This window comes from Struthio camelus, chromosome 8, assembly GCF_040807025.1.
Source record: "Struthio camelus isolate bStrCam1 chromosome 8, bStrCam1.hap1, whole genome shotgun sequence".
NCBI classification, from domain to species: Eukaryota; Metazoa; Chordata; class Aves; order Struthioniformes; family Struthionidae; genus Struthio; species Struthio camelus.
In genome coordinates, this window is record NC_090949.1 from 35300635 (window position 1) to 35320522 (window position 19888).

Consider the following 19888-nt stretch of genomic DNA (forward strand, 5'->3'; position numbering starts at 1 on the left):
CTCTATTTACTCATGTTGGTACTACCAGTAGGCAGTCTGGCCTCCAACCAGATCTCACTCCCATTTTCCCTTAGAAATTCATCCTGAGAGGTTAGAAGCAATGAAAGTATTTGTGGGAGGACCTATTGCCCCCAAGATTAATTCCCTATTCAGTTTATGTGTAACTGATGAAATATGAACAGCTCTCTCTTGTACGTGAGCTCAGCAAGGCGGTGAACTGCTGTCCCGCTTTCTTGCATAAACCAGTAGAAGAGCTTGGCCAAGAGCTGTGCATGTTCATCGTTTTTGCAGAGCAGCGATGGGCAGGGTCTGAGCTGGCCTGCTGCATGAATTGCGTTGTGCATTGCTTTGACCTTGCAAGCCTGAAGCTGTGTCCTGACTCCGCAGAGTTCAGACACACAACTGGGAGCAAAACTGAACGCTGGCAACAGAGAAGCGCTTTCTCAGAGGTGGTGATGTAGCGACTATTGGCAAACATATTGAACGTTCGTTTGCAGTCACTGTAACTCGAATATATTCGGATTTCTAAGCTGATTCTTTTCATTGTAAGTAAATTCATGTTTTAATCAACGACACCTGTGGAAATGGAGAGCAAAGAGTGATTTATTGTTAGATCTGTCACTTTAGAATATGTTCCCGCTTTGATAGTGCTTTGAAGCAGGCTCCTTTGAAGCAGTGTTGAGGTATTTAAATATGTACAAGTCCAAGCAGAGGGAGATTACAAGTTCTGGTGTTTTGTAACCTTGGATTTTTTTGGTTTTTGGGAGGTTTTTTATTTGTTTATTTGTTTTATCTTGGGGGGCTTTTTTTCCTGGGGAATGACTATAAGTTTTTTATTGAGCAAAATAAAAATGTCCATCCGTTTCAAACTGCATAAAAATGTTCCCAAAATATTCCCAATAATGGGAATAGCCATTGTGTGTATATTATATATGCAGTAGAAACTAGTTTGTATAATTAGATACATCGCACTTTGCAATGCAAATAGCGAAGCCTAGGAGTAGCAGTTTTTAGAAGGGCGCTCCTGACAGAGGTGTAGACATGCCCCTTGTTATTTCCCGGTTTGCTCCTAACTGCAGGTTATGCAGCCTGCCTGGTAAGCTGCAGGAGTGTTGTGTTCTCACGCGGTTTGTGCTTCATGTTAAAGCCTTGTCAGAAAAATATCTGTAGTTGGCCAAAAATTGCTAGGTCTCCTAGGCGCCTTAGATTTGCTGATGTATTGTTACAGGTTAGAACAGCAACATCAGATCAGTATCTTATGAGGATAAAAGAGGAAGAAAAATGTCCTTGCCTAATATGCTTTCAGGGTAAAATGAGATGCACTTGAATTGTGAAGTGCTTTTGAAATGCATGTTTTTGATTCTGTGCGTTTCTTGGATTTCTTCTTGGCCTTCTGCAAGCATGTTTCTGTATCACTGGCCACGACAGCTCTGATCTTAGCGTTGTTTCTGGCTGTTGCAAGGCTTTGAGCAGGGCCAAGAGGAGAGGCTGTGAGTGAGCACGGCAATGATGGGTTTGTTTGAACTGTGTGGCTGTTTGGTTGAAGATAAGTAAATGAATTCCCCAACCTTTGCATGCAGGATTTATCACTTCAAATGCCTGTGATTTAATTTCTTCTCCTCTGCTCTGCTGAGAGCTTTTGATTTATAGTGTTGTCTTTCAGTGATCGGAACATACTAGCTTCATGTGTTTAACTCTTCAGGGTTAGAATAAGACTTTTTTCTTGCAGACATTTCCATTAAGTGATTTTAAGCAAGTTTTAGTTTAATATTTTATTCCAGAAATTAGAGAGGAGGGAAAAAAAAAAGTGCTTGTGGTAAGGTAACCTGAAAGATAGGTGGGACCAAAAACCAAACCAAGCAGACCCACTGCGTGAGAAGTCAAGTCCTTTCATCTCAAGCTCTGCTTTTACAAAGTGGTGGTATTGCTTCCTCCTCCCTCTTGTTTGGGTGAGCAGAGACTGTGTGGCGTTACTGAATCTTTAGCCAAACAGGGTTTGCAACATATTCCTGGCCTCTGTGTTCGCTGACAGTAGCTCACCCAAGAAATAAAGAGGTGCATTAATACAGTTTTCGATGCAAAATTTGGAGACTTTTTGATATGTCATATATTGCAACAGTATTACATAAGTCATATTTTACTTGGTTCAATCTTATAAAGGCCAAAAAATGCAGAGCTAATTTCACAAGAAAAATAACTGTAAATGGCATTTGAAGAAAAGCACTAGCAAGGCAGAATGTTATTTAATGAGAAAAAAAGCCTTTGAATGTTACAAAGTAATTAGATGCTTACTTGGGAATGCAAGTTAAAGAGGAAGGAAGAAGATGCCATACATAGTAAGCATCTTTGAAAAATACTGAGTTTATATATAGGGGAAGTTAATGTCCATCACTTTTCTTTTCTTCCTACATTTTCTAAAAATTCTTCCAAGTTTTTATATTGGGTCTTTTAGAAGAGACCACAAGAAATATGAACAAAAAAGAAAAAGCAAGCTATTTTGGTAAAACAGGTGGTAGATCTATTGCAGATGTGTATTTCAGCAAAGTATACATTAGACGAGTATAAGGAAACTATTAATAAATGTAGACAGTATTAGAGGAGGTTACCTAAGTATTAGCACACAGAGGTCTTGCAACACTTTCCAGCAAGAGTAGTGGGGCTAAAAACCCCGCTTTAATGCGGAGCTCAGCAAAGGTTGCATGATGCAGTAGCTGCGACTATAAAGAAGACTAAGCTGAGTGATTTAAAAGCCAATTTTAATCTTACGTTCTTAAATGTTAGTTTTGAAGGACTTCCTTTCTGAAGGGGTTTCAAAATATATGGTAGTAGGAAAAAAAAGAAATACATATATAATTTTTAAAAATGCATTTTAATCTCCTATGTTTTATTCTTTTAATTGTCCACTTACCCAAACATATTTTGGACATAATGTTGAGCATCACCTGAACTACCTTCTATACGTAGCGTGGGTGTCCAGAATTGTTCCTCTTGGGATGCTTTCTTTGGTCTATTGATGTATAGGGAACATAAACTCCAAATGCATCCTCTGACAATCTGTACTAAATTAGATCTCCGAAGTATACAATGTTAGTATTTCCCAGAGGAAACTACTGTGATCTCAAGAAGTGATATAATCTGTTTACTAGCAAAGAACACAAGCAAAAATGAAGTGCTTTTCTAAGCTCACACTTTTCTTAAGAAACAGTTTACTTTTACCTTGGTAATAATATTTTCTTAATGGGCAAAACCAACTCAATAGAAAAGTTTGGCCATTATGGTTTAGTGTGTAATATGTTGCTTTTTGTTTTACAGAAATGAAGATGCATTCAATCAGATGGCTGTTGCTCCTTTCCCTTTGCCTTCCAGTTCCCATTCTTCTATTGAGGTAAGTTTTTGTTTGTTTGTTTGTTTTTAATTAGGGTTTACTAAATTAGATAGATTAATCATAATTAGGAGTTCATTATAAATTCAAGCACCTTGCCTAATTAAACCCTGAATCATAAAATGCATTGGGTAGGAACTTGACCCGATAGGTGTATTTTCCCCTGTCCCTTTTTTTTGTTGTTGTTGTTGTTGTTCTCATCATTACTGAAAGTTGGCGTGGTACTAAGTGGCAGGCATTAAAGTGTTTATTGCTGTACGGGGGAAAACAAGTCTCTGAATGAGAACCTGTTTCTTGTTCAGCCCGTTAGAGTAGTAGTGGTGAGGACCTTTTGCCTGAAATGTGGATATCCTCCTACGGAGAGGAAACGAGCGTTTTTTCAGGGGAAGGCTCGTGCCCTGTAAATTCCAGTCCCCCCAGAACAGTACTATCTTCCTATCTGCAGCCCAGCAAAAGAATTAGGATGACCGACAGCTTTGTCCTGGGCCCCAGGAGCAGACATGAGCTGTTTAGGCAGGGAGCTCTCGTGCACCGTGTTGCAGTATGCAGTCATCCAACGCAAAAACTTGCCCGATGCGGTGATGATGTTGTAGTTGCTGTCTCAGCCCCAGGGTCGACTGATTGCTCTCTTGTGCATCATGAATCCATGCAGTGTCACCACCTTGTTATCATTCTGACATCTTGATATAGTGTAATGAAATTTTCTAGATAAAGCACATGGTTAGCTTGGCTGTTGCTTTTTAATTCTATTTCTATTTGAGCTAATAAAGCAAAACATGTTTTATAATTCAATTGAGGTTTAGTCTTGCCTTGAATTGATAAATTCAGGGGCATTAGAGTCTTGATATTTCCATAAGCATTACTGTTACCCCGCAACACTGTGGTCTTGTAGGTAATGCTGGCTGAATCTCCTGGTGACGTGCTTGCTATTGCTTTAACGTTGATGGTTATTGCCATACAGCTATAGCTGTGTTCAAGGCTTGTGCTGTGCAGTGCAAGAGCTGCTTAGTTTTTGCTTGGTTCCAAGTCATTTTTAGGTACTGCTTTGGCTTTTTTTTTTCCACCCCCATAAAAGCAACATATTCCAAGGGGAAACTGCCGCTGTTGGGTTCAAGTCACTCTACAATTTACACAGCCCAGGTTCAAGCTTTGTTGATGCTGTAATCCCTGCCTTTCTTCCTAACTTTGTTTAGTATTTGTGTATTCACGATGTGCCACAAAGCTTTAGTTCATCCTGTTCTGTTGTGTGGTTGACTGTCTGTACTTGCAATCTCCCGGCGCGTAGAAACCAGACTTCAGTCTCATGGGCTACTTTTGCCTTGCAAGGTAGTTGCATGTGGGTTGAGCTTCACGCAGTAGTGGAAAGCTCTTACCATCAGTGCTGTGTCTGCTTCTTGAGTAAATGCAGGTTTTGACTTCTAGTTATCTCTTTTTTTTTCCTTAACCCATAAAATGAATTTAAGCAACAGATACTGTCACCACATGGAAATTGAAATAGCTTTTCTTTGGCCAACTGTTCATGTCTTTTTTAAAAAAAATGCTGACTGTGCCTTATATCCTGAAAAACTGAATAAATGCTTAATGTGTGCTACTTACACTGTACGTGAAAGGTGTCAGATCATAAAAAAAATAGCCAGCCAGTTTAACAGAATATCAGGGTGCCATGATTACCATATGCTACTGTGTTAATTTTCTTCAGCTTAAGTCTTTATCTTCGTTAAGTTATTTTAATATGGAAAATGCTAAACAGTAGTATTCATTAAAACAGAGACAGGTCTTATTTTGTTACATAGAGCTGTTGGACAGAATGTGACGAGGCTTTGGTATAATACTGTGGCAAAGCACCAAAACCCAAGCATGTAGCTCATTAGTCTAAAAGCTCTGTTTTCAGGAAGTTTCACTGATCAGAGAGCTGCACCTTCCATAATGTGTCTTGTTAATGGAGTGAGGCACTCTGTTGCAATACTGGGCAGAGTGAGCCTTCTCAAGAAAAGAGAAGTAGTTGGTCCCTCAGATGGTGATCGGGACACCAATTGCATAGTTCCCATTTTACCTTTAATTGTACAATGTTTAATGAGAATTCAGAAGATTTCAGAATTTGGTGTCATAGAAAGTCCATTTTGCTTTGCGAGAGAGAACAGCTCCAGATTTAGATCAAAGGCTTTAAATTCTAACTCAACCTTTTTCCAGAAAATATACTATTTCCTGTCTATCTTAACTTTGATTGTTTTGGGAAGGAAACCATTCTTCTTGCCAACATATGCTTCTTAAATATATCCTAGTTATTATGTAGAGAAAATATCCGAAAATCCTGATCAGACAAGCTTTTCTATTCAGTATAGGGCCATTTTATGTTTTAGGGGCCTTTTTTGTTGGGATTCCTGTACAGAAAGAGAAAAACTGATTTCCCCGTGGGTCAAAATCTCCTTCCGCAACAGCAGCGTAGGTGCATGCACGCATGTTCAAAGCCAGACCTCATGCACAAGGAAGCTCTGTTGCACCTCTTACAGAAAATACTTGTCTTTTGGCACAATAGTTTCATTTATTGGTTCTCTGATAGTTGTCCTTGAGTGGTGTTTGCAGTATTCTCACAGTAATGTGCAGAAGTACTTGAATCTTGTGGCTGCATTTACACTTGAAGCTGAGGATCATACTCCAGTGCTGGCATGAGTCTACCCAGCTCAAGGTCCACGTGCTGCAACCTGGCGCTAACCAGGCTTTAGCTATTGCTCCAGGGGAAGAGCTCTCAGTCCTGCTGGTGCTGACCCACTCGGATTGGTTTTCACAGTTCACAGGGATTAGTCCACCTTGAAAGGTGGCCCAGATCTGCTCCTAACTGTTAGCACTGGACTGCCTTGGTCTACTTTGGACTGGCCAAGTGGAGACTGAGGTCTGTCCCACAAAACTTGCGTTGCTTATTTGTCTCCTGACATGAAGGTGCTTTAGTTGTGGACTTCTTTTTTTTTTTTTTTTTTTTAACTTTTTCATGCTGATACTTGTTTAGAAAAATGAAGGAAAAGGTACAAATTGTCTAATTTTATCTTTAGCTATTATGCTGGACCATAGCTCTGTTTAAAAATTGGCATCCATCCTTTCTGCCAGGATCATGGTGGCACTGAACCTGCAAACAGAGAAGAAGACACCAGCTTGGAAGTTGTGATGAAAAGCTTGACTGATGAGGAATCCATCAAAGCTGTAAGTGACTTTGAAGTAATATTTAATTAAAATCAGAGCTTAGGAGCTGTAGACTTGTTGGCTTGATTTGTTTTCTAACCACCTTTATGTTGGGGTATTACAGCACTTTTTTGTAGAATTATATCCAGTACATATAAGTAAGAGGAGAGTCAAGCTTTTAGCTATATATAGGAACAGTTCTCTTCACATGTTTTCATGAAATTAAGAAGTCAGTATAATATGTTAAAATATTTAGATGAGAGTTTGTATGTAGTGTTATGGCCCTCTTTTGACTCTTTTCCAATGAGGAGTCTCAGTTTTCACTCTTGCCATCAGTGTGTGACAAACTTCAGAAAAAAGTGGGGTCTGTAAATCATATTCTTATTTGTATTCATAGCTTCATAAATTTTAAGGCAAAAATGGCTATTATCATAAGCTAGTCTTGCCTCCTGAATAACAGCTATAGAGTTTCCCTCAGTAATTTCTGCATCAAACCCATAAATTCTTGTTTAATGTGGTACTGTCAATGTGCACTGTAATAAATACTGAACTTCTCATTGATACACATGAGGGTTTTTGTTGTTTAGCGTGTCCGGATTGTGCATTATCAGAAACCTGAAAGCCCCGAGGGTATAACTTTAATCTCTCTTTTTGGACTTTATGTTAAAAGTTTAAAATGGAAAACTACTGAATATGCTGAAGAGTGACTTACATAGAGGTGCATAAAATTTGCTAAGACAATCTTTTTCCCCAACAGTCTGCTTTTTTTTCAAGGAGCGCATTAGAAGAGGCTTGCTGTGCATGCACAGTTTGTGCGCGCACCCTTCAACTAAGGAAACCTCACATTTTTGGCCTTTTTTCTTAGATCCCTTCCTTCTGCTCCACCATATCTTTTGCAAAGACTGTCCTGGGTATTGTGAACATGAGTTGAACGTGGGTGACATCTTATTACTAGTAAGCCTTTAATTAACAAGTCCGTGAAATCCAAAAATTAGTGTTGCGTGGTATTGAAGCACTAGAATTAACCACCTCTGTACAACTGATTTATTTATGTTCTTAATGGATTACAAAAAAAGTTGACTTTGTAGCCTTGTGCAGAAACCTCCTTTGATGACCTTGAAGATAAATAAATCGGAGTTTTATAGTAGGCATTTGCAGATATAATTTACCTGCTTTTGCTGTTCTTCTTGCTCAGCTTGCCAAGAGACTTTTTAAGGGTTACAAGGTAATATGAAAAGTATACAAAATCTCAAGTGGATGAAAAGATACAAAATTTTTTGCACAAAAAGAGTCACAGTATACAGTATGGTGCTGTGCAGTGTTTTGAATAGTGGAAGCATGAATTTAATGGGGAAAAAAAAAGCAACCTAAGATAGTTGTGGAGGGAACATGCCACTGGAACAACAGGGAAGGCAGAATGTATTGGCAGCTCCTTTTGGACTTGATGAAGCAAGAAAGAAGCAGTGGAGCCAGAGGGTAGAAGTTACAGTATTTTAGACTGAAAGTTAACAATAATTTTAAAAAGCTAAAACATTGGTGGGAAGAGTTGTCCGGAATAGGACAAAGGCAGAAAGATTGCAGAAGACTGGGGCATAGATTTGTTGAGAAACTCCATGTGGGGAAAATATCAGTAACACGCTTAACTTGGTATGGACAATGGGAAACAAAAACTGTCTCATCTTTCCACTTAGATTTTTCCTGTGACATCAAATAGCTGTTACAGTTTACTGTTATGAGTAGATACCAAGAAAGTAATCGCTAAGAGGGGGATTTAGAAAAGAATTTGAATGCCTGTAGATCCAACCACTCATTCCCTGATGGCTTCAGATGGGCCAGCGCTTAATTTGGAGGCATAAATGGATGAAAAATAGTGGAGACAGACATGACAGCAAGCTTCATAATTTCAGGGATTTATTTCAATCAGAATTTTAAAATTACGTGGCTGGATATGGCAATTATCTGTAGGAAGGGTATCCTATTTTTGTAAATGGTGGTCTAATTTGATGCAATCAGTCCCTTCTGACCAGAAGGATATGGGTTTGTGGACATATCAGCATTAAGACTTCAACGCAGCAACGTGGCGCAAAGCAACTCGTTATTTTGAGGAAAAGAGATTTCTGTTGTAATCTTTTAGTAACTGTTGAGGCAAAAGAAAACAGTGCCTTGTTTTTCAGGGCCTGATGGCTGCTACTAGAGCCTAACGCTACTTCACCATTGTTATTGCATTTCTTAGTAATATGTCAAGGGAAATTTGGAATGTAGAAGTCAACATGTAAGATCAAGTTCACCAAATAAATAAAAAGTATGTGCTTATCAGCAAAAATCTTTCACAAGTGTGCACACTTCAAAGCATGGACAGGTTGTCTGACCCGACTGACAGCTGTAATAAAAAATTCAGATCATTTTGAATCCATCAGTTGCTGATAAATTTGTCGGTCTGTCCCAAGGTACTTTCTGTTGGCACTTCACCACTTGAGAAAGTGATGTTATGTAATATACATCATTGTGGACTGGGATGATAACGGGGGGAAAGAAAACAGTGCTGTTTCTGAACTGGAGCCAGTGGAAGTGCTAGGCAGTATATGCACGCTTATTAGCTGATGTTTGAGGTGACCTGATACAAGGTCATAGGTTTCTGAGGATTTTAGCTATCTTGGTTTCTATAAGTTGTTGCTGGAAAATAAGCCTGGAGAAGAGAAGACTGAGAGGCGATCTCATCAATGTCTACAAGTATCTGAAGAGGGGGGTGTCGAGAGGATGAGGCCAGTCTCTTCTCCATGGTGCCCAGCAACAGGACAAGAGGCAACGGGCGGAAACTGAACCACAGGAAGTTCCACCTAAACCTGAGAAAAAACTTCTTCCCTGTGAGGGTGACAGAGCACTGGAACAGGTTGCCCAGAGAGGTAGTGGAGTCTCCTTCCCTGGAGATATTCAAAACCCGCCTGGACACGATCCTGGGCAATATGCTCTAGAGGACGCTACTTGAGCAGAGAGGTTGGACTAGATGATCTCCAGAGGTCCCTTCCAACCTCAACCATTCTGTGATTCTGTGAAAAGAAATGATGTACGGAGGCTTTTTAAAAATCTAGAAAGTGATACTCTCAGAACTTTTATCTTTATTGAAATGAAAATGATTTAGGTGGTAATTGCATGAGCTTGTAAACACCTTGCATTGATAGTGTCCTGGCAGAGAGTATTCATAATTCAATGTCCTTTAGGTAGGATAATTAAACTGATGTTTGATATGTGAGAACAGGTTCATTTTCTGTAACATACTTGCACTTGGAACAGTAATCTGTCTTGAAACAGATGGAAAACCTGTCCTTGAAGCAGCAGCAAATAGGAGGGACTTTATGAAAATGCTTTTGGATGCATTGAAGGGAATCGAATTAGATTAAATCAGTCAGGTCACAGGCTTATGACAAACGCAGAGCGTACAATTCAGTGCTTGAGGGATTAGAAATCTTTTACTTTGACCAGGTACCTCCAATATAGTCTGAGTGTAAGTGGAGAGGATTAAATGGTTTTAAAGGTGACGTTCAGAGCTTGCTAGATGTGCAAAAAGAAGTTTCAGGTTTCAGTCACGTATCAGAATGGAAAAAAAAAAGGTGTGAAATAATTTTTCAGTGTTCATTATAACAGTATCTCATAAAATGACAAAGGAAATTTTCCATTTCTCCCCGACCCTTCTGATAATACAGTGTGATTGCTTTATCTGATTTTTCTTGCTATTCAAATAGATAACAGTTGTAGTTAGAGCAAGCTTGGAGTATAAAAGAAAAAAAATGCGGGAAAGAAGCCTTTGGGGCTGGGAGGTTTAATTTCATAAGACTTCAGGAAACAAGGCCAGTATTTACAAGTTTGGTTACCTAAAATTTAATATTTTTTTTTAAATGTATGAACTGTCATCTTAATGAGACATTCTTCTGAGATGCTGAATGTCGCCATTGTCTTTTGAAGTTGGTTTGCAACTTTTCTGCAAACTAGGATGTTAGGGTTTTGGTTTTTTTTTTTTTTTACATTGGCAACATAGCTAAATCTAATATTGTGATCAAAGTGACCTAAATTTGGCTAAGAGGTTACAAAGGAAAGATACCATAACTGCTGTTAGTAGTTGTTGAAATAGCAGAGAAAAATATTATTTAGTGTATTGCAAGGATATGCAATGACATGAGGATACAAAAGGAGCCTGTGATTGAGGTGCTGTTGTTTGAGATACTTATAATGGGACAGGATGAAGCATTATAAGCAGTTACTTTATTTAAATACTGGCAGGATGCTCAGTGCTGCTGAGACCTGTCATGAAAAGAAGTGGGGCAAGGAAAATAGATGAATTTGAATTTCTTCTGACTATAGGCACTGAAGGATCTATACAGCTGCCTGCATGCTGGAAGCTTGACGTGTAACGCAGTGTCTGCTCCCACCTTGCGTGGGAGCTGCTGTCCCATGACACCGCAGGGACTGCAGGTCCATGCCCTTTAGAGGAATTTGACTTCCCAGTTCCTCAGGAACAATATAGACAATGTGGGATAATCTCCTCCTAAAACCCCCTCCTTAGATTGTATGCCCTCAAAATTTTAGGGTGTGTTTTTTAGTAGCTCCTGATATTCCCTGAATTCATGTTATTTCTTCTCTTCTAAATTCTTGGCTTCAGCTTTATGTTGCGCTGTAAGTGTACTTATATGATGAAATATCACTGAGTTCAACTACAGCCATCATTTATAGTTTTGGAGGAGATTTTATTTAAGCTAATACGATGTTCTCAATACACCTAACTTTTTTAATATATTTTTTTAGGATGTGAAATATGAAGTTGACAAATCAGCTTTGGTAGATCAGCAGGAAGTGGAGGAGCAGCTCCCAGAAAATGTATGTGTGTTTAAATTAACTGGAAAGATTTTCTGAGGACCTGAATCAGTTGAAGATTGTGTGATTTATCCTACCAGGGTAGTCTTTTTGACTGAGGAGACATTAAAATAATTTTCTTGGGGGGGAAACTGCAAAAATGACTTGCTTCTCTTTAAGCATTTGGAAATAATTGTGCGGGCTAATGTCAAGGATATTCTTTCCTATTAAAAAAGAAGAGAAAAAAGAAAAAGCCACAAGTTACTTGGTTTGAGAGGCATGGCAAAGAGGTGGAGTTCTGTCCATACTTCTGCACAAGCAGTTCTGGAATTGCAGTCATCCAGTCTACCTGATTTGCCATTTCCTTTTAAAAAGAATGTTTTCAGTTCATCACCTATTCTTGTTACTTATTTCCCTCCTGTTAACTTAGCAGATTTAGTAGGATATGATAATCAGTAGCTAATGACGATTTCAGCATAATGTGCATCTCAGCTGTTGATAATTGATCTATGTTTGCTTCTGCTTTGCTTTGCTTTTAGGTCTTCAACCAAATCAAACAATCAAAATCTTCAACAAAAGTGCCAGTCAGCTTACAGGAGATAAACCTGGTGCCAGCACCTACTTATCTTTCTCCAGAGGCAGAAGTCACCAGCCGTAGTATGAAAAATTATTTCTTTCAGCACCGTAGTGTGTATATAGTACCCTAACGCAGGGTGGATGTTTTTCTCTTTTAGCACCCAGTGGCCTTATCACAAGGAAAGGCCAGGCCAGTGCATTAGTGGGTTGATCGTTCCCTTCTGTATTGCCAGAGTGATGCTGTTAGTAAAATGTGAACTGTTCTGAGGAAAATAGGTGTCGCAACCATCTAGTCCTGCCTTTTGTCTTTGAGTAGTTCCTCGCATATTCCAATATAAAAATACGGTGATATTGTATACCTGAGATGACTTCCTCTTTCACGTCTAAACAGCGGCTTGACTTTCTCCAGTGCTAGGCGTACTGTGATGTGGAACACTGTCAGTTCCACTGAGCTGCAGTATTGTCTCATCTACCCCAGTGCAATATGTTTTGACATTGTGGTCTGAGCCATATAGGTCATACCTGAAGTCAGTATCCTAGACACTTAGTAACTCTGTAATGAGTGAGTCAGAATAGTCTTCTATTTAGATTTAGATTTATAAAGGTGAAGAACAAAGTACGAGAATTTAATTAGTTGCTCTCAGATAATTTCATTAGCCATTTTTGTTTTCTCACTTAATAGTGGGAGTCACTTCTTTATCTTTTCATGTTCTTAGGCATCTTTCCACCTCCATTGCCTGTGGATCCAGCGACCTGTCCTATTGTTCCAGGGCAGGAGATGACTATAGAGATATCTAAGGGTCGATCGGGCCTCGGTCTCAGCATCGTTGGAGGGAAGGACACTCCACTGGTGAGCTTCTGTTAAACTAACGTTTATTGTCTGTGTTAAAGAATGAGAGAAGAAAGGCAGAGAAAATATAGAAACTGATGATGCCATTCATCTGTTGCTGCTCTAATGAGTTGTTCAGTACAGGGAGGAGCAACCGGCAGCCACAATCTCCAATACTGATTGATAGTTTTGCCTTGTATCAGATCAATTGTTTTCTACTCCCATTGAAATTGAAATGCTTGTGTTTCAGTGGTGTCTTCTGCTGTAGTCATAATTTACAAGTATGTATTCTTTTTTTTTAACACATATGAATTCAGAGTTTCAGGCAAGTAAGTTACCAGAAGGTTTGAAGTACCAATGAATGTCAGACAGGTAGAGCTACTTCAACAAGGTTAACATCTATGCCTTGAGAATATAAATGCTTATACTGTGATATATGCTAAACTGTGATATATGTCCCTACCAGTAAAAGCCCTTGCTGAACAGAGGTAAAGGTACTCTTTTATTCTTTCCTGTGTCCTTTTGTCTAATACACTTTTGGTTATGCTGTTTTAAAAAAAATTATCTTCAGCTATATTAAAAAGTATCAGTTTAAGTTAAACTCAGCAAGTTGGTTACCTAAACCTTTCATTTCTGCCTCTCTGCTGTTGCTGTTTCTACTCCGCTATTTGTTTAAGAGATGCTGTATTACAGGATGTCAGCTTTTTTATTTTAAAAGTCAGATTCAGTTCCTTCAGTAAACACGTCTATTGCAGAGGTGTCCTTATTGGGTTTTCCTAAATCCCCTGCCCCAAAGAGACTTAAGATAGTAGAGTTACTCTGTAATTTCCTTACATGCAGTTGTTCCTGAAAATATCACAGTAGTTCATCATTAAGCAGTTTAAGCAGTGAAGTGTTGTCAGTGTAAGCAGCTATAGACTTGAAGTTGAAAGGAAGTATCTAGTCCCTTTTTTTTAATCAAGATCTTCAGAGTTGAGTAAATTCCAGTAAGAAGTTCTGCATTAGTCATCCCTCTGCTTTTTCATTTAACTGGAATTTGAAAATAGTACATGGCAGTCTGTTGGAAGCAATCTGGTTCATGTCTTTCATGAGCTTTTCATATAAATAAATGAAAGTATCTGCTTTATAGAGCAGATGAGGAAAATACAAAAGATTTCATTCTTTAACTTGAATAAATGGTATTGATTAGGTATTGTGCTTTCCGTTAGTTCATTCTTTCAAGAGTCTTCCTATGAATTTATTAAAAAAAATTATGTCCGCACTTGCAGTTACTGCAGTTACTGTGGAGTTCATAAAGGGAGGGAGGCACAATTTCCGACATTTGTCATCGTTACATTGCAGGACCTACCAAAACAAGTCATTGTTTATTTTCTTATTTCTCAATTTGCTCATTCAAAGGCAAGCAATATTATTTCAAAGGAAACAAGTTACATTGGTGAGACCGCAGTCTAATCTGTGCATAGACCCTCTCTGGGATTCTCCATAACTTGCTTATCCAAGTTACTGTGGGAGCAAGCTGTTTTCCTTAAAACAGGTAGCCAGGGCTATGTCTTCAGCTGGTGTGATCAACGCAGTGCTGTTGATTTCACTACTTTGTACTAATGATCTGCCCCCAATTATTTTGATTCCTTCTTTTTTTGCCATGAAGGCAAAAATTTAACAATTTGTTGGTAAAGAGTTGAAATACACTTTGCATAAGGGAATGAGGAGTGGTGAAAGAAAATGCTGCTCAGGATCGTAAGAAACTTTCTCTCTCTGGGTTTCCTGGATGAGAGAGGAAATACAAAAAAAACAGCTACATGTAGCTGAATGATATATCTCTTCCTCGCCATCATTTGGTTCTAACTCTGTGAAACAGATGGGCATCTTTCCTATTTTAAAAAAGGCAAAAAAAAATTGATTTATGGCTTCACTGCTTATATATACGTTATACTCATGTGCTGTAGAAGTTCATCATTTCTACAGGTCTAGTCATGTGGCAGAAAATTGTGTATCCAAGACCCACTGCTGTCTACAGTGCGGGAAAATTAATAAAAGTTGTGACTGGCTTCAGCAGCTTAAGCTCATTCGTTAGCTGTTTTTGAAATAGGGGAATTTTTGGATCAAAGTGAGAGAGAATGAGAGTAGCACTATTCAGAGCCTATATTTGCAGGTGTGAGTTGGGGATTTGCTCTCTTTCGCGTTCTCGGCGCTCAGCTAGTGCACGCAGGGCTGGGCTGCCCTGGCTGTGCCACGGAGATGCGCCCTGAGGGACAGGCCTGGCAGGATAGGAGCGACTCTTCGCGACTGGCGCCTCCATGGGCGTCACTGCTGCGGAAACTTTCTTTTCTGGGCTTTTACCTTTTTACCGAATGTATCAGTACTGGGGATTGAGGGAGGCTGTTCCTCACTGGGGTTTGACAAATGGAGCCTAAGGCGGCTATGGCAAGAGCATGAAGGCCTCCTCCATGCAGTCTGAAAACGCTCTTGCCATAAAAATGGTTAACAAATTCCTGGCAATTAATGCTGCTACACAACAGCAACCTGCGTGGAGTAAGAACATTCATTTCAGAGTTGTTCAGGATCTTTTTAAACACCTGATGTGCAGTCCCAGCTTTTGGAAAAATAAATCTGGCAGCCTGCTAAGGAGAAGCACCACTTAAAAATGAAATACTGTGTACAGCTTTTAAGTCATAACCTTAGGAATCTCATCAGGAGTCACCAAGTATGGACTTGAAAAATATACCCTGTGTGCAGGGAGGCTGATTTTTTCAGGAGGTTGGAAAGCGATGTCTTAACCCCTGTTAGATGTTTGCCATTGAGAAAACCATCCCATTAAACTTAAACAAACAAACAAACAAACAAAACCCTGTTGAGTTGGATGTATTATAAGCCTGGATTGTGGCTGCATACTTCAGGGGAGTAGGAGAGCATCAGCTGGAGAGATGAGGTTGTAGAAAAGGCATGGGAAAGAAGGATTTGTCCTTGAAAGCTATCTTCGCATTGTTGCTCTTTGGACTGCTGTAGCTGTTAATCAGTGCTATTCTAAGAGTTGATTTTTCATTTTTCTTCTTCCTCCACTGTCTTTCATTTCACCTTCTCCTGTACCCCTGACAGAACACAACACATGGCCTCTCCTTTAAAGCAATTAAACTGCAGAGTGGAGCTGGCTGAAGTACAGGCCTTTCAATTTGTGAGGGTGTTTTTTTTTTTTTTGGTTGTAGTCCAATCAAACTTGTAAAAGTAACTCTTGGGGAATTAAAAAAAAAAAAAAAAAGTGTTTTCAGAAACATCCCGAAGTGAGGCTTTGGGCTCTAACTGTGCTCCCCGGGATGCTGTCTGGCCCTCTTGTCCCCCCCTGTTGCTGAATGATATATACTCACTTGTCAGCTCCACCGCGGCTAAGAGCAGCTATAAAGCTGACAGGGATGTCATTGTCACCCTGCAGCTGCCGGCGCGCCTAGCTCCGGGGCAGCCGGCCGCGGGACCGGCTCCAGCAGGGCTGCCAGGGCTCAGCCTGCGCCGGGGCTGGCGGGGGCAATGCCTGCAGTGCCAGGCTCTATAATCCCCAGCAAGCTGCTCGAGACTTATGTGCTTGGCCTCCCAGCTCCGAGCCAGGACAACCTGAGACTGTTAGTTAGATGTAAAGTCCCCAGAGCTTCTAGCCTTTGGCGCTGGTGGCAGCAAGCCAAGGTTGGCATGGCCGGTTGGCCCAAAGCTGCAGAGTCTGGGACCGGGTGGGTCCAAGACCGAGTAACCAGTCCCACAGGATACCAGAGCGGCAGCCCCAGGTATTCCGGTGGTTCACCATAAATATAGGAAACATTCCTTAGTTATTCTGCTTTTGATTCACCATATTCTGCACAAGTTGTTTCAAGCAAAATAATTTAGGTTCAAGTAAAGGACTTTTTCCTCTGAAATTCTTTTCACCAAAAGCTTTCTGTGAGGTTTGCTGTTGAAATGGTCTGGAAATACGGCATCAAGGAATAGCTTAAAAAGCCTGCCATGGTATTCCTCCAAATGGCATTGTGCGGTTCTCTCATCCTGACCCTGTTATCTTTCCCAAGTGAGTGAATGCCACTACGTGTTGTCCAGTTAGCAACTTGCAGCGAGCCATTTTGTATAAAACAAGATCATCCATTTACAGGGATTTTATTATTGGCAATATGTGAAAAAGCATCACTCCAAGATACAAACATTTTGTTAGTAGGGGGGAGCACTGTTTTGCTTCTGACTGAATAACTGATTTAGTAACGGTTGAGTTTATTGCTTGTAGTTATTGACACTCTATTTGCTGCCTGGAAGATTAAGACACTCAGACGTGCTGGAGGGTATTTAGCATTTTGACTGCTAGTGGAGACTTGTATGTGGATGTGCCTTCCCCTGAGGTAGGAGACCTTGGGAGGGGAGGAGAGCATGAAGACAGAGTTTGGATCACACTTACGTACTGCAGAGGCACCAACAATATAAAACAAAGGAAGGCTGTAGGACCAATAACCTAAGGGCAGTTTGGAAGTAGAGTAGCTAGGAAAGCTGTCGAGAATATAATCTGAAACTTAAAGAAAGAAAAAAAGCGAAGCATTCCTTATCCTGTATCTTTTTTTATTAAAAATAGCAGCAACAAATTTTTTAGACAGGATTTTTATATTGGGTTGTCTATTCTAAATTGGTTTTCTTTTTTTTCACTTTTGCTTTCAGCTGGCTTTAATAAAGGGCCTTTTTAAGGTAATTAACAAACTTCAAGGGACTCCATCCATAAAACGTAGACATTCACAAATCCGGGGAACTGAAACACCTTAGCAATGCTCCAAAAAGTAACTGAATATGCCTCCACTCAACTAACACTCATTGGTGTGAGAGCTGGTAACACAGGAGTCGTAAAGGAAAAAGGGTTGCTAATGACCTCTTCTAGCCCCGAAGGCTCTCCAGCTCGCAGCGGAGAAGGGGGAGTTTCGGGATGGAGTTGGACAGAAGGATATTTAGAGTTATTTTCCTAGTCCAGGTGAGTCAGACCTTGCACACACCCCAGCTGTTAAGGCAGGTCAAGGGAATGATCGAGAAAGCAGTGACATTAAATTGCAGCTGCTGAGGCCCCTGTGTTTGCCCCCAGAGCCGTGAGGGTCAGTGTCCCTTCTAGGAGCTCGCTGCTGCCAAGACCCAGCGCTGGCTGGCACTGTGGCCACGGCACCGTCTCTGCTTTGTGCCATGCGCAGGCTGCGGTGGGACATACCTGAGCCCGGGGGCTGATGTGACTCCCGTGGCCCTGAGCAGAGAGGCTCTCACCTGTTTGAGTTTTCTTCCCCCAACCACTTCTTCTGTTCTAGTTATATTTAGAATCAAGCAAAAAATAACTTCATTACTTAACACACAGCTGAGGTCTGCAAGGCTTTTTGTACAGTCATCACATACAGCTAAGACTAAAACTGTTTCAGTGGAATGTGCTTACCTTATAGCTACAAATGAAAAGCAGGATATTGGCCTCAGGAGGGTTTTAGTAATATATTGGCTATAGATACCAATACTGTTAATTCTATTGCACAATGAATGGAAGAACAGAACAGAGAAGGGTCATAGAAATTTAAAGTTTTTAATCATGACTTGGGTATTGTAGTGGAAAAGTTTGTGGTTGCGAGGGAAAAACATTTAATCACTTCTTAACCGTCACCCACATTTATAAAATAGAAGGCAATTTGATGACAGTGGTAAACGCTTTTAGCGTGAAGCTGTGATGAATTGCTTTGACTCTTGGTTAGATAATGCAAAAACAAAGCTGGTGGATTCATCATAATTGCGAAAGGACATTAGCATGCAACAGCATGAAAAAGACAAACTGCTTTGCACACGAGTTATCACAAATGGTTGTTAAAGCAGAAGGTTCTGCAGATCAGATATTTGGCATACTTGACTGTATGGCTAGCTTGCATAGCAGTGTCTTGCTCTAAGAAGTCAGTGTCTTCCAGGAGTGTAAATCAACTATAAAATTTAAACTAAAAGTATACCAAAGCAGTAGTTCGTATCAAAAAGGATTCAGGAGTATCTTGCTAGCTGGTAGTTGAAACCAGTGGCTTTGGACTTCGTGTCTCATATGCGTTCAGGATCTCACGCGTTCTTTATAACCTGTGTTATGCGCTGTACATTGTAAATTTTCATATTTTTTATTTAATAAAATAATGAGTGAGAGAGTTAACATTTTAGTACGTAGTCCTGTGTTTTATTATTCCCTCTAAAATGAGCATGTATACATTTTGAAAAACTTTGGTTTACTTTGGCATGTGATTCACAGAAACATAGCTCTTTCTATCATTCTGACTTAAGTCATATATTTTTACACTAAACATCTTATTACCTTAGTTTTATTATTTCAGAATCAAAGGAGAGCTTGCAAACGTCTATGACTGCAGGCTGAAGGAATGTTAATGAATAGTGCCATTGAATTTTCAGGTTTGGGCTTTTCTGATCTTAGAGAATATTAACTGTAAGCAAAAATATTATGCAAGCTGAATAAAATTTAAATAAATAAGGACCAGATGTAACTATAGGGGCCTATAAAATGTAATACAAATATTATCCACTTCCTTAAAATAAATCTGTATTTTAGTATGAAAAATTATATTCATATTGATGTTGTGGATTAATCTTTTTTATGCAAGTTGGCAAGTGAACACCATCTTTTGCAAGGGCTTGTACTTAAATGGGAAACAGACTTTTTGTTTTGACCTGGAGTGGAGAAGTTTTTCAGTATCATGCAATGTAAAGCATTTTTACATTAACACAGTAATACATTTTTACATTATATAGCCTGTTTTATTACAGTAGTGTTTGGCTTAGGATTTTGGGTGCCTGTTAATGGTTTGTGAATGCTAGCAATTGCAAAATATTTGAGTCTTAGAAGAGGTATATGTGGCACGATGCACATTAGATAAAATTCTTAAGTCAAGCGATTTACTTTGAGTTGACCTTCAGCTTTTGTTGCTGGACTGTTTTCTTTCAGATTCCATTTAGATCTGTGAATGGAAGATCATAGATCATAATGTAACAGCTGTAATTTCCTCTGCCTACAAGTAACCCGCAGCTGGATTTATTTTAACTATCGAAAGATTCTT

At 39.7% G+C, this 19888-nt stretch overlaps 1 protein-coding gene across 4 annotated transcripts in view; it reads left to right on the forward strand.

The window, feature by feature from the left end:
• Nucleotides 1-19888, forward strand: part of PATJ (PATJ crumbs cell polarity complex component) — a 161838-nt gene that overhangs the window by 113729 nt on the left and 28221 nt on the right. For all 4 annotated transcript variants that reach the window (XM_068953372.1, XM_068953369.1, XM_068953373.1 and 1 more), the window contains 5 exons: nucleotides 3313-3385; nucleotides 6485-6577; nucleotides 11354-11425; nucleotides 11941-12058; nucleotides 12694-12827. In XM_068953372.1, coding sequence (XP_068809473.1) covers nucleotides 3313-3385; nucleotides 6485-6577; nucleotides 11354-11425; nucleotides 11941-12058; nucleotides 12694-12827 — 490 coding nt within the window. The remainder of the gene's footprint in view (nucleotides 1-3312; nucleotides 3386-6484; nucleotides 6578-11353; nucleotides 11426-11940; nucleotides 12059-12693; nucleotides 12828-19888) is intronic.